Source organism: Acomys russatus, chromosome 3 (assembly GCF_903995435.1).
Source record: "Acomys russatus chromosome 3, mAcoRus1.1, whole genome shotgun sequence".
NCBI classification, from domain to species: Eukaryota; Metazoa; Chordata; class Mammalia; order Rodentia; family Muridae; genus Acomys; species Acomys russatus.
Genome location: NC_067139.1, coordinates 39,183,674 through 39,195,964, shown reverse-complemented (window position 1 = coordinate 39,195,964; position 12,291 = coordinate 39,183,674). Strand labels below are relative to the sequence as shown.

General features: G+C 54.1%; 1 protein-coding gene across 2 annotated transcripts in view; it reads left to right on the top strand.

Annotated features, from left to right (window-relative positions):
• The window catches only part of Trpc7 (transient receptor potential cation channel subfamily C member 7), a 129,570-nt gene that overhangs the window by 91,559 nt on the left and 25,720 nt on the right, over nucleotides 1-12,291 (top strand). For both annotated transcript variants that reach the window (XM_051172049.1, XM_051172042.1), the window contains one exon: nucleotides 2,262-2,526. In XM_051172049.1, the coding sequence (XP_051028006.1) occupies nucleotides 2,262-2,526 (265 nt within the window). The remainder of the gene's footprint in view (nucleotides 1-2,261; nucleotides 2,527-12,291) is intronic.

Here is a 12,291-nt window from a genome sequence, read left to right as displayed (position 1 = left end):
TGTACTAAGTCCCAGATCAGCTCACAGCACATTACTGTCCTTGCCTTTTCTGGTTCACCTTGGGTCCTTGGAAACACTCCCTGGCTCTTGTTGCGCACATATGCTCCGGCTGTGGGGCATGAGCGCCCTCTTGTGGCAGAACTTGCAGTCAAGTCTTACAACATTTCAGTATCAAAAAGTAGGCTCTCGGGTTTTTGGTTTGTTGGGGTTTTTTTCCAGGTTGTGAAAAGGTGCTTTTCTGGTGGAAACGCCTCCAAGATGAAAGTCCCTTTATGTGACTCACATGGTGCATTTTGTTTTATACCCACTACAGCTGTGACAAGCTCATTCAGACCGACTCATGTGCACCGGAAGTCCAGCCTCAGCCTCCAGTAGCTCCAGTAGCTACATCTACCTAGGAGCAGTTTTTACTGTTACCGCTGGGGTTGAAGGTGAAGAACTGTAGGTGGCTTTTTAAAAGAAATTCATCTTGGTGTCTGCTTAACACTAGGATCCACTTCTAATTTCGTAACATTCAAGTGTGTTATTTGTCCATAGAGGGCAGCAGATAGTTTAGAAAACACACACTTGGTTCCGACATGCCTTTCTTGGGCTTCTGAATTCTGACCTTGGCAAGAGCACAGAGTGTATGTTCTTATATTCCAAGTGTAATTCAGAATGCGCTACATGAAACTGGTTGCTCAGCTTCCCTTTCTAACGGTTTCTCTCTACCATAATTATTTAACCGAGCCTGGCTTTGAAAGTAAAGAAGGAAACTCCTCCCCATCCATCTCCCCTGGGGTCCTGAGATCTGCCGTGGGATGCGCTTTCTATTTGCACTTACTGCCTCTGAAAAGGACCCCATACCCCCAAATCCAATCTTTAAAATGGCAATAGTAATATCTGCTCTACGGGGCTGTTGTGAAAATCACAGCTAATTTAGTGTGAGGGCTAATTTAAGTTTCTCAATGTTTCTCATTTAAGCTTCATTCAGCACTTCCCAACAGGGATGCTGTCGGCTTTGTCAGCAGGGCAGTTTTCACTGCGTGGTGCAGCCTGTGCAGTGTTACAAGGATGTTCAATACTTACCCGGTCACTGTAAGAAGCAGGAACCATGCTGGAGGGAGGTACAGGAGCCCTCCCCTGAGACTCTCTATTTGTCCTGGCACCTAAGTGGGCAGCTCCTTAAATGTTAGGCCTGTAGCAGGGGCCCCCGCTGGTTCACTTGGCTACAAGAATGCCTGTGAGGCAGCTCAGGCCCCAGGGCTCACCGGTAAACAGCAGCAGCACCCTTCCAGTACCACTATGGCAAACCTGTATGACTGGTTGGAGCTTGGAGACCCTAGCTCAGTCTGGGAGAAAAGCTGCCAGCACACACCTTCTAGGGGAGGCAGGGGAGAGCAAGATTGTACTCTCAGGCAAACCCTTCAGATTCCTGGTCCCCCAGAAGCTGATTTGGTCTGACTTGTGGCTATGTGAATTTGTGGTTAGAAGTGTGTTTAGTCACTTCATGGGCATTAAGCAGTGTCTGCTGCACCAGACCCTGTTCAGAGCTCTTTGCGTGTGTGGCTTAAAGGCCACCGTTCTTTAAGGCTGATGAGACTATCTGTCCTGAACACGTGGGAACAGTGTGGCTCAAGAAAGCCAGTTGACTGATTCCAGGGCCACCACCTTCTGATGCTTCCCCAGTGAGTAGCCCAGCTCCTGTGGGTGAAGGAAGGGAACATAATTATGAGCCTTGCAGCATTTGTCATGACAGATGTGCATGGGGCACCGTGGGGGCTCCCAGAAGAATGGGAACCCCACCGAGCCTACAGGACTTGCAGGCAGCTTCTGGAAAGACGTCATTCCTTAACAGAGTCTTGAAGGATGACTGCGAATGACTCAGATCGGAAGTGAAGCTCTAGGCAGGTGAGACAGCTCATTCCAAAAGTGCAGCATCGTCTGTGTGCTGGGACTACCTAAGGGCAGAGGTGACAGGAGATTAGAGAAAGCTAGAGGCACCTGACTGCAGCTGGAGAGATGGCTTATCAGTTTAAAAAAAAAAAAAAAAAAAAAAAAAGCACTTGCTGATCATCAAAGGAGACTGAGCCCAACTCCAACTCCTAGCACCCACTCAAGTGTTCACAAGCGTGAAGGGTTCTGAGGCCCCTCCACCCTTCTTGGGTACCTGCACACACAGACATAAAATAATAAAAGCCAGTCTTTAAGGATGCCTAACTGCATGCTCTTCCAGAGCAGACCCCATCCCTCGGTGAGTAACACAGACTGTTTTCTTTCAGCCAGGGACAAGTGGTGGCCTTCAGACCCCCAGATCATCTCAGAAGGGCTCTACGCCATAGCAGTCGTGCTCAGCTTCTCTCGGATCGCCTACATCCTGCCGGCCAACGAGAGCTTCGGGCCCTTGCAGATCTCCCTGGGAAGAACTGTGAAAGACATCTTCAAGTTCATGGTCATTTTTATCATGGTGTTTGTGGCCTTCATGATCGGAATGTTCAACCTGTACTCCTACTATCGTGGTGCAAAGTACAACCCAGCGTTTACCACGTGAGTGTCCCAGCATGCTCCATTCCTGAGGGCCTCTCCTCCGGGCTTCTGGGGACCCTCTCTGGGCTTTCGGAACCCTCGGGGGACCTCGTGCATGTGGCTTCTTGCAGAACTCAGGTTCCCTTGAAATTGATGTGAGTTTTGTTCTAAGTAGTTTAAGGTCGTGGTTCTGAAATTAGAAGGACAAAGTAGTTAAATTCTCACTTTGCCACTGTGTAGCTCTGGCTGGCCTGAAACTGCTGATGTAGATGAGATCAGCCTTGAACTCACAGAGATCTACCTGCCTCTGCCTCCTGAGTGCTGACATTAAAGATGTGCACCACCACACCCAGCCATTTCTACATTTTAAAAATGGGGATATATTAGTAGCTTTTCTGTTGCTGTAAGGAAATACCATTAACAAAAGCAACTTAAGGAAGAAACAGTGCGTTGCTCTGGGTTTACAGTTTCAAGTTGGGGAGGGGTATCAAGAGGAGGAGGGAGATCCATAATAGCAGGAGAGGCATAGCAGCAGGCAGATGGATCAATAAACCAAGAGATCTCACATCTTCAGCCACACACAAAAGGTGGAGAAATGGAACTGGGAGTAGGGTGGGGCGTGAACTCTCCAAGCCCACCCTAAATGTGTACTTCCTTCAGTGAGGCTCTGCTACCCTCACTCCTACCCTCACAGTGCTACCAGCTGGGGACCAGTTAAGCCTCTGAGGAACATTTCTCATTCAAACCACAATAAGGGTAACAATAATAATGCCTGCTTTGTGACAATAGTGTGAGGATTCAAGGTAATGGGGTAACCCAGAAAATATGAAATACATGGGGGTAAGGGGCTTGCCAGTGTGACTATTACAGCAATATGAGGCTTAGCCTGTATTACTTAGTAATACAACCTGACTAACCTCTGATGCCAGCATGCTGTTAGGTCCAGAGCGCTATAATACAGGGGAAGGAAGACACCTGGAAAAACACAGGATTGGAAGTCTGCCGGCTCGGTGGGTGAGAAGTGGGGGGTGTGAAACGTGAGCATAGGTTCTACCCTGGGCGCAAGAGACCTCTCCAAGGAGAGAAGCTGGACACGGCCCATCTCAGAAAGAGAATTCATCAGCAGATCTCTTCCATCTGATGTCTCTCGTGAGTCAGAGCCCCGACTCTCCTACACTGCTACGGAAGCCCCTAGGCTGCCACAACTAAAAACTGGAGAACCAGATCTGTAGCTTTCAAACCCGGCTAAAAGGAAGGCAAGTTCCCTGGTCTCCTGTGCCTCTGCAGCCAGAGCAGGAGGGTGTGCCTCTGCAGCCAGAGCAGGAGGGTGTGCCTCTGCAGCCAGGGCAGGAGGGTGTGCCTCTGCAGCCAGAGCAGGAGGGTGTGCCTCTGCAGCCAGGGCAGGAGGGTGTGCCTCTGCAGCCAGGGCAGGAGGGTGTGCCTCTGCAGCCAGAGCAGGAGGGTGTGCCTCTGCAGCCAGGGCAGGAGGGTGTGCCTCTGCAGCCAGGGCAGGAGGGTGTGCCTCTGCAGCCAGGGCAGGAGGATGTGCCTCTGCAGCCAGGGCAGGAGGGTGTGCCTCTGCAGCCAGAGCAGGAGGGTGTGCCTCTGCAGCCAGAGCAGGAGGGTGTGCCTCTGCAGCCAGGGCAGGAGGGTGTGCCTCTGCAGCCAGAGCAGGAGGGTGTGCCTCTGCAGCCAGGGCAGGAGGGTGTGCCTCTGCAGCCAGGGCAGGAGGGTGTGCCTCTGCAGCCAGAGCAGGAGGCTGTGCCTCTGCAGCCAGAGCAGGAGGCTGTGCCTCTGCAGCCAGGGCAGGAGGGTGTGCCTCTGCAGCCAGAGCAGGAGGCTGTGCCTCTGCAGCCAGAGCAGGAGGGTGTGTCTCTGCAGCCAGAGCAGGAGGGTGTGTCTCTGCAGCCAGGGCAGGAGGGTGTGCCTCTGCAGCCAGAGCAGGAGGGTGTGTCTCTGCAGCCAGGGCAGGAGGGTGTGCCTCTGCAGCCAGAGCAGGAGGGTGTGCCTCTGCAGCCAGGGCAGGAGGGTGTGCCTCTGCAGCCAGGGCAGGAGGGTGTGCCTCTGCAGCCAGAGCAGGAGGGTGTGTCTCTGCAGCCAGAGCAGGAGGGTGTGTCTCTGCAGCCAGGGCAGGAGGGTGTGCCTCTGCAGCCAGGGCAGGAGGGTGTGCCTCTGCAGCCAGAGCAGGAGGGTGTGTCTCTGCAGCCAGAGCAGGAGGGTGTGTCTCTGCAGCCAGAGCAGGAGGGTGTGTCTCTGCAGCCAGGGCAGGAGGCTGTGCCTCTGCAGCCAGAGCAGGAGGGTGTGCCTCTGCAGCCAGGGCAGGAGGGTGTGCCTCTGCAGCCAGAGCAGGAGGGTGTGCCTCTGCAGCCAGAGCAGGAGGGTGTGTCTCTATAGCCAGGGCAGGAGGGTGTGCCTCTGCAGCCAGAGCAGGAGGGTGTGCCTCTGCAGCCAGGGCAGGAGGGTGTGCCTCTGCAGCCAGGGCAGGAGGCTGTGCCTCTGCAGCCAGGGCAGGAGGGTGTGCCTCTGCAGCCAGAGCAGGAGGGTGTGTCTCTGCAGCCAGGGCAGGAGGGTGTGCCTCTGCAGCCAGGGCAGGAGGCTGTGCCTCTGCAGCCAGGGCAGGAGGGTGTGCCTCTGCAGCCAGGGCAGGAGGGTGTGCCTCTGCAGCCAGAGCAGGAGGGTGTGCCTCTGCAGCCAGGGCAGGAGGGTGTGCCTCTGCAGCCAGGGCAGGAGGCTGTGCCTCTGCAGCCAGAGCAGGAGGGTGTGCCTCTGCAGCCAGGGCAGGAGGGTGTGCCTCTACAGCCAGGGCAGGAGGCTGTGCCTCTATAGCCAGGGCAGGAGGGTGTGCCTCTATAGCCAGGGCAGGAGGGTGTGCCTCTGCAGCCAGAGCAGGAGGGTGTGCCTCTATAGCCAGGGCAGGAGGGTGTGCCTCTATAGCCAGAGCAGGAGGGTGTGCCTCTGCAGCCAGGGCAGGAGGGTGTGTCTCTGCAGCCAGAGCAGGAGGGTGTGCCTCTATAGCCAGGGCAGGAGGGTGTGCCTCTATAGCCAGAGCAGGAGGGTGTGCCTCTGCAGCCAGAGCAGGAGGGTGTGCCTCTGCAGCCAGGGCAGGAGGGTGTGCCTCTATAGCCAGAGCAGGAGGGTGTGCCTCTGCAGCCAGGGCAGGAGGGTGTGCCTCTGCAGCCAGAGCAGGAGGCTGTGCCTCTGCAGCCAGGGCAGGAGGGTGTGCCTCTACAGCCAGAGCAGGAGGGTGTGCCTCTGCAGCCAGAGCAGGAGGGTGTGCCTCTATAGCCAGGGCAGGAGGGTGTGCCTCTGCAGCCAGGGCAGGAGGGTGTGTCTCTATAGCCAGAGCAGGAGGGTGTGCCTCTGCAGCCAGGGCAGGAGGGTGTGTCTCTATAGCCAGAGCAGGAGGGTGTGCCTCTGCAGCCAGAGCAGGAGGGTGTGCCTCTATAGCCAGAGCAGGAGGGTGTGTCTCTATAGCCAGAGCAGGAGGGTGTGCCTCTGCAGCCAGAGCAGGAGGGTGTGCCTCTGCAGCCAGAGCAGGAGGGTGTGTCTCTATAGCCAGAGCAGGAGGGTGTGTCTCTGCAGCCAGGGCAGGAGGGTGTGCCTCTGCAACCAGGGCAGGAGGGTGTGTCTCTATAGCCAGAGCAGGAGGGTGTGCCTCTACAGCCAGAGCAGGAGGGTGTGCCTCTGCAGCCAGGGCAGGAGGGTGTGCCTCTGCAGCCAGAGCAGGAGGGTGTGCCTCTGCAGCCAGGGCAGGAGGGTGTGCCTCTGCAGCCAGGGCAGGAGGGTGTGCCTCTGCAGCCAGGGCAGGAGGGTGTGTCTCTATAGCCAGAGCAGGAGGGTGTGCCTCTACAGCCAGAGCAGGAGGGTGTGCCTCTGCAGCCAGGGCAGGAGGGTGTGCCTCTGCAGCCAGAGCAGGAGGGTGTGCCTCTGCAGCCAGGGCAGGAGGGTGTGCCTCTGCAGCCAGGGCAGGAGGGTGTGCCTCTGCAGCCAGGGCAGGAGGGTGTGTCTCTATAGCCAGAGCAGGAGGGTGTGCCTCTGCAGCCAGAGCAGGAGGGTGTGCCTCTGCAGCCAGGGCAGGAGGCTGTGCCTCTGCAGCCAGAGCAGGAGGGTGTGCCTCTATAGCCAGGGCAGGAGGGTGTGCCTCTGCAGCCAGGGCAGGAGGGTGTGCCTCTATAGCCAGAGCAGGAGGGTGTGCCTCTGCAGCCAGAGCAGGAGGGTGTGCCTCTGCAGCCAGAGCAGGAGGGTGTGTCTCTATAGCCAGAGCAGGAGGGTGTGTCTCTGCAGCCAGAGCAGGAGGGTGTGCCTCTGCAGCCAGGGCGGGAGGGTGTGCCTCTGCAGCCAGGGCAGGAGGCTGTGCCTCTATAGCCAGAGCAGGAGGGTGTGTCTCTACAGCCAGAGCAGGAGGGTGTGCCTCTGCAGCCAGGGCAGGAGGGTGTGCCTCTGCAGCCAGAGCAGGAGGGTGTGCCTCTGCAGCCAGAGCAGGAGGGTGTGCCTCTGCAGCCAGAGCAGGAGGCAAGAAGCAGGAGACACATGGCTGCTTTGGGGGTTCCAGCTAGCCAGAGGCAGGATAGCACGATGACACCATGCCCCACTCCACGCCCAAGAAGATAGAGACAGATCTCATTCAGCCTGTGTGCAAAAGATCCCTAACCCCTCCTCCCTCCGAAGAACAAGGTGTCTCCTAGAGGCCACCAGTAGCACTGAGCTGAGTCTAGTAAATAGGTATGGTGGAGCCAAATTTACATCCTGACAGGTGTTCCTAGCTAATAGCCATTAGCCAAGTCATTGGATGTATCTGAGCTTTTGTGTCCACACAAAAACCACAGCTCTCATCTTAAAGGAAATAAGAGATAGTTGGTTCCTGAGCCATTTTTGAGTGATCATGGCCCAGGAACACAGATTTAGGCTATCCCAAATTCCATGTCCCAACATGGGAGCAGTATCGTTTTATAGAACAATCAAAACAAGTTTATAAGCATAGGTGCGTATATCACAGAGGCAGGTACAGCGAGATGGGGGAAGCTTTCGACAGGCTCGAGATGCTACCTGAGCTTCTGGGTTGGCAGAAGCTAGTGGTCTGCTAAGTTAATAGTTGCTAAAAGGGTTTTATCTATTGTCAAAAGATGCTAGTCCTGACACGAAGGTGGCCAAAGAACTGTTGTCCGGAGGGCTAGAGATAGCCCAAGATAAGGTAGCCAGCCTTGGACCTGCAGCATTGCAAGCGCTCCACAGAACTGAAATTCTAAAGGCTGATAGGTATCTGCTGACACAGAATCTTTTTGTAAGGTGGGAAATGGGATTGCCCATCCCATTCCCAAGTCCCTCCAGCCTCCCCCTAGAGCTGCGCATCCCATGCCGGGTGTCCAGGTACGGTGCCTCCCATCTCAGTCTTTCTCCAGACCCATCATCAGTTCCAGAGCTTGTCTTCTAGACAAGCTAGAAGTCCAGCATCAGCCACCAGGGCAGCAGCTGGGACCAAGAGGGCTCCATGTCTGTAGGAAGGCCTGAGAAACCTGGCACCTCAGTTTTCCAGCCACTGCAAGTGACAGGTCCTCTGGGCAGTCCTCAGCCTGTATAACAAGGCCCCAGCTGGCCCCTGCTTCTGGAGAAATGGCTCATCAAGGGGAGATACTGGAATCTAAGGACAAAGCAGTTTGACCTCCATGGTGTTTACCTCAGCACTACTCAGCTGGGAAGAAGTGTTCACAGCGAGCAGGAGCCAGGCCCAGTGCTGAGGGACGGCAGAAGCCCAAGTGCTGCAGCTTCTGTTGGAGCTTCAGCACCTCAAGGGTCAGACTGGATTTCCATCTGACCTGAGCTGGGACTCACTGTGCAGACGTGGGCATGTTCTTAAATCCCAGGCCCTGTATTGCTACAGCTCTGGCAGAAGAGTCAGGGAGAAGGCAAACTTCCCAGGGCTATTGTTAGGATCCAGCCAGAAGCAGGAGCCATGCAGTGCATAGAAGCCTTCAGTAATTGGCAGTGGTGGCCATGGGGACTGAGCTGGCACTGTAGGATCCTCTCTGGGCAGTGGCCTAACTGACAGACTGGCCACCAGCACATTATGTGGTCAATCAGCCTCCTTTTTATGTCTCCAACTCCTGTTGAAGGAATGGAATAAGCCAGAATACCCAAAAACAAATTTGCTCTGAATGTGCTAGGGGGGCCTGTGTTGAGGATTGGCAGGATTGGGGAACAACAGGGCAGGACTTAAAGGCATCCAATCAGCAGGAGCCACATTGTCAACAGATGTCAGGAAGATGTCAGCCACAAAGGAAAGGCCTTTGTGTTTCCAGCCTAGCATGGGGCTGTGCTCAGAATGTCTACCCATCAAATGCTTCACCAGTAAGAATAGGAAGTAACAGGAGAATAGGCCACATTCAGGACAGCCTAGTAAGCCACTGGCTATGTTATCTGGTTTGGGCCTCTGCATTATCTTTGTCACACTGGCTATTCTGGCAGCCCCTGTCCCCTCCCCTGGAACAAACCCACAGGAACATGAGAAAGGCTGGACCTCGGAGTGGGGCTGATCTGTTGCAACTCTCAGCTGGGTGCAGCACAGCTAGTCTACAGAGGGAATTGAGGCAGGCCGCCTAAGCTTCAGTCCATGGGTCACAGAATCGGGATGGAAGGTAGAACTGGAAAAAAAGAAGTCTATCCATCTCTGCTCCCCTGTGCCAGGCATCAGAGACACCAGACCCCAGACCTTCCAGTGTGGGGATGAGGAGTGAGGGGCCAACACACGGAAGACAGGAACTCCCCGGCAGCCCTGCAACAGGCAGTGCAGCTGTGAGTGGGTTTGATTGAGTGGGGAAAGTCAATAGAGTGCTGAAGCAGGAAGAGGAAAGAATGGATTTTTGTAAATGTCATCTCTTCCCTTTTGACTGTTTCCTGAAGAGTGTCACCCCCAAGAGACCAGCCTTGACATTAAAATCGCCATGAGAGAATAAAGGGCATGTGTGTGTTTGGGGACTCAGTTTTGTTGAGTGTCACTGTGCTGGTGATGAAGTTAGAAAGCCCCACTGGAATACACTCTGCTCCAAAGCAGGCATCCCCAGGCTGCCCCCCCCCCCCACACACACACACACACACACACAGTCTCACATGCACACACACACACACACACACACACAGTCTCACATGCACACACTTAGACACATACACACACAGTCTCACATGCACACACTCAGACGCACACAGTCTCACACACACGGTCTCACATGCACACAATCAGACACACACAGTCACACACGCAGAAGCTCTGTCTCTATAGATTCTGAAGTTGCAGGCCGACACAGGGCTCCTCTCTTCTGCTTCTGTGGGCCTATGGAAGGGCACTTGGGTTCAAACACACTGTAAGAATCTTGTTTCCCTCACTTTTGAAGCTCACCCTCAATTCTGGGCCTTCTGTGTTGGGGGGAAAAGCTGGGTTCTCTTCAGAAGGCAGTTGTTAAGGGAGCCTTTTCACAGGGGCCCTGCTCACACTAGGGTGAGGTCCCAAGACAGCTCAACAGAAGCCAGTCCTAACTGAATCTGCCCAAGTTCAGCTCTGCCCTAAGGGGAGGAGTGTGCCGTACATCCTGAGACAAGGGAAGAAAGGGTAAAGTGGTGTTTCCTATGGACTGCAGCCCCCAGCCCTTAGTTCAAAATTTCCAGGGTGTTCTGGTTCTTGAATGAAGGACTTCTCACCCACCCCACCCCACCCCACCCCACCCCGCTCCCATTTCCTCCATCGGCCCACCTCAGTGAGGGGTAGGAGACTGCAGACAGGTTGAAGGAGTCCATCTCCACGTATGAATAAGATCAGCCGTCCTCAGACAACACCAGGATCAGCCAGGGGCAGTAGCTAAATGTAAGGGTTCCTAGACTCCTGTCCTCTCAGCATCTAATTATAGCAGTTGCAGAGCAGGACTCTGAGCACTATATGAACAAAGCCTCCCCTCCCTGGACACTGGGATGGCATGGTGGGGAGTCATTGTCTTCAGTGGTGTCACATGCCCCAGAGGGTAGCTCTACACCCATGCTTATCTGGGTGGCCCTGGCTAAACTCAGTGGGTCACAAAACAAAAACAAATAAAATGATGTGGAAGAGTCTTTTGTAGGAAGGGATGGGGGTTAGCTGCCTTGAGGGAGATGAGAGAGCCTGGGGTGTGAATGACATCAGGATGTGTCATACACATCTATGAAGTACCAAAGAATAGGTTTATCTTTTTAAAGTCACTGGGATTTTGATACAGGATTGGGCTACGGGTTTTTGTTTTGTTTTGTTTTTTAATGTGGCTCTAGGGCCAGGGGACGGCTTGTGGGGACCTGTGTTCAATCCCCAGAACCTGCGCAAAGAGCTGAGTGAGATGGGGAGCTGCAAACTCAAGAGTTAGAAAGGCACACCCTTCGAGTGGATCCTCCCCCTGTCCCGTGCCCCCTCCACACATACAGCCTCCCTAGCCTAGTCCATACACCCAGGTTGTGAGAGACGCCGCCTCCACGACCAAGGTAAACAACTCCTGTGAAATAACACCCAAGTTATCCTCTGGCCTCTCTACTCATGCACACACATATACCCGCATACACATGGATATGTGCACATACAGACACACAGGAACATGTGCACACAGACATATGAAGACTCACAGTGTGGATCTCATCAAACATTATCACCACACAGATGCAGCGGATGCCATTCTGTGCTCTGCATTTCCAAAGCGGGTCATTTGATGGACCGGATATTTGGTCAGTGGCGTTTCAGATTGGAGGGTTAGGTTTTTCTCAGCACAGGGCACCAGCTAGGTGCAGATCCAGCAGGAGTGAGTCCCAGAGTCTGATCTTATGAACACTTCCAATCTCTCAGCCTTCTACTCCACAACCAAGGCTTCTCTTGAAAGTCTGCATGGTTTTACAGAAGCACTCCTAAGGCAGGAGCTTCCTAAGAGGGGGATCAGGGATGTGGATGCACAGCTCGGACCTGTCGGGCATGACAGATAGCATACCTGCAGCTGGTTGTTTCTAAACTGCCTCTGTTAAAAAACCGCAAATGGCCAAAAAGGAAGAAAGGGGGCTTTTATACCAGCCTTATGCTCTCTGAGTCTTACAGTGTCCAAGCCATGGATGAGGGAGGAGGGTCTTGGCTCATGCGTGAAACTCTACTGGGAGAGACTGCAGAGAAGACACCCAGCCTCCTTACATGATGATGCATGGATTAGTGAAGATGTCCTGAGCTGGGCTGTTTAGTCATTGTAGAAACATCACAGAGTGTACTGACACAGAGAGCACAGCCTCCTGTTTGCCTAGCCTGCGTGTCATGACCAACAGATTCAAGATTCTGCTGCATATGACCAGACAAATGCACAGATAGATGGAGCCAGAGCTGTGACAGCCTCAGGGCAGAAGCAGAGGGCTCTCTCAGAGAACACGTTGGGAGCCACTGTCTCCCCAAGCTTGGCTCCCTCCACTTAACCCTGATTGGAGATTAAAGGTGAGCTCCGTCCTCAAAAAAATAAAATAAAATAAAAATGACTCTAGCCAACCTTTTCTATAAGCTACTATCTAATCAAAAACAGTGCCTGTGTTAAGATTGTTCTATCTCCCCAGGAATTACTTTTAATGGAAGGAACTTTAGAAGCGCTGGGCAAAATTAGAAGCTCTTGTTTTCCACGATAGCTATGGGAAATTTCCACATTCCACATGGGGAGGATTCACATGTGCCACCTCAACCAGGAGCAGGAGGTACTGACACTCCCAACGGGTCCATCCTGTGATTCTGAGGGCACCGGGGCAGAGGGAGGGGAC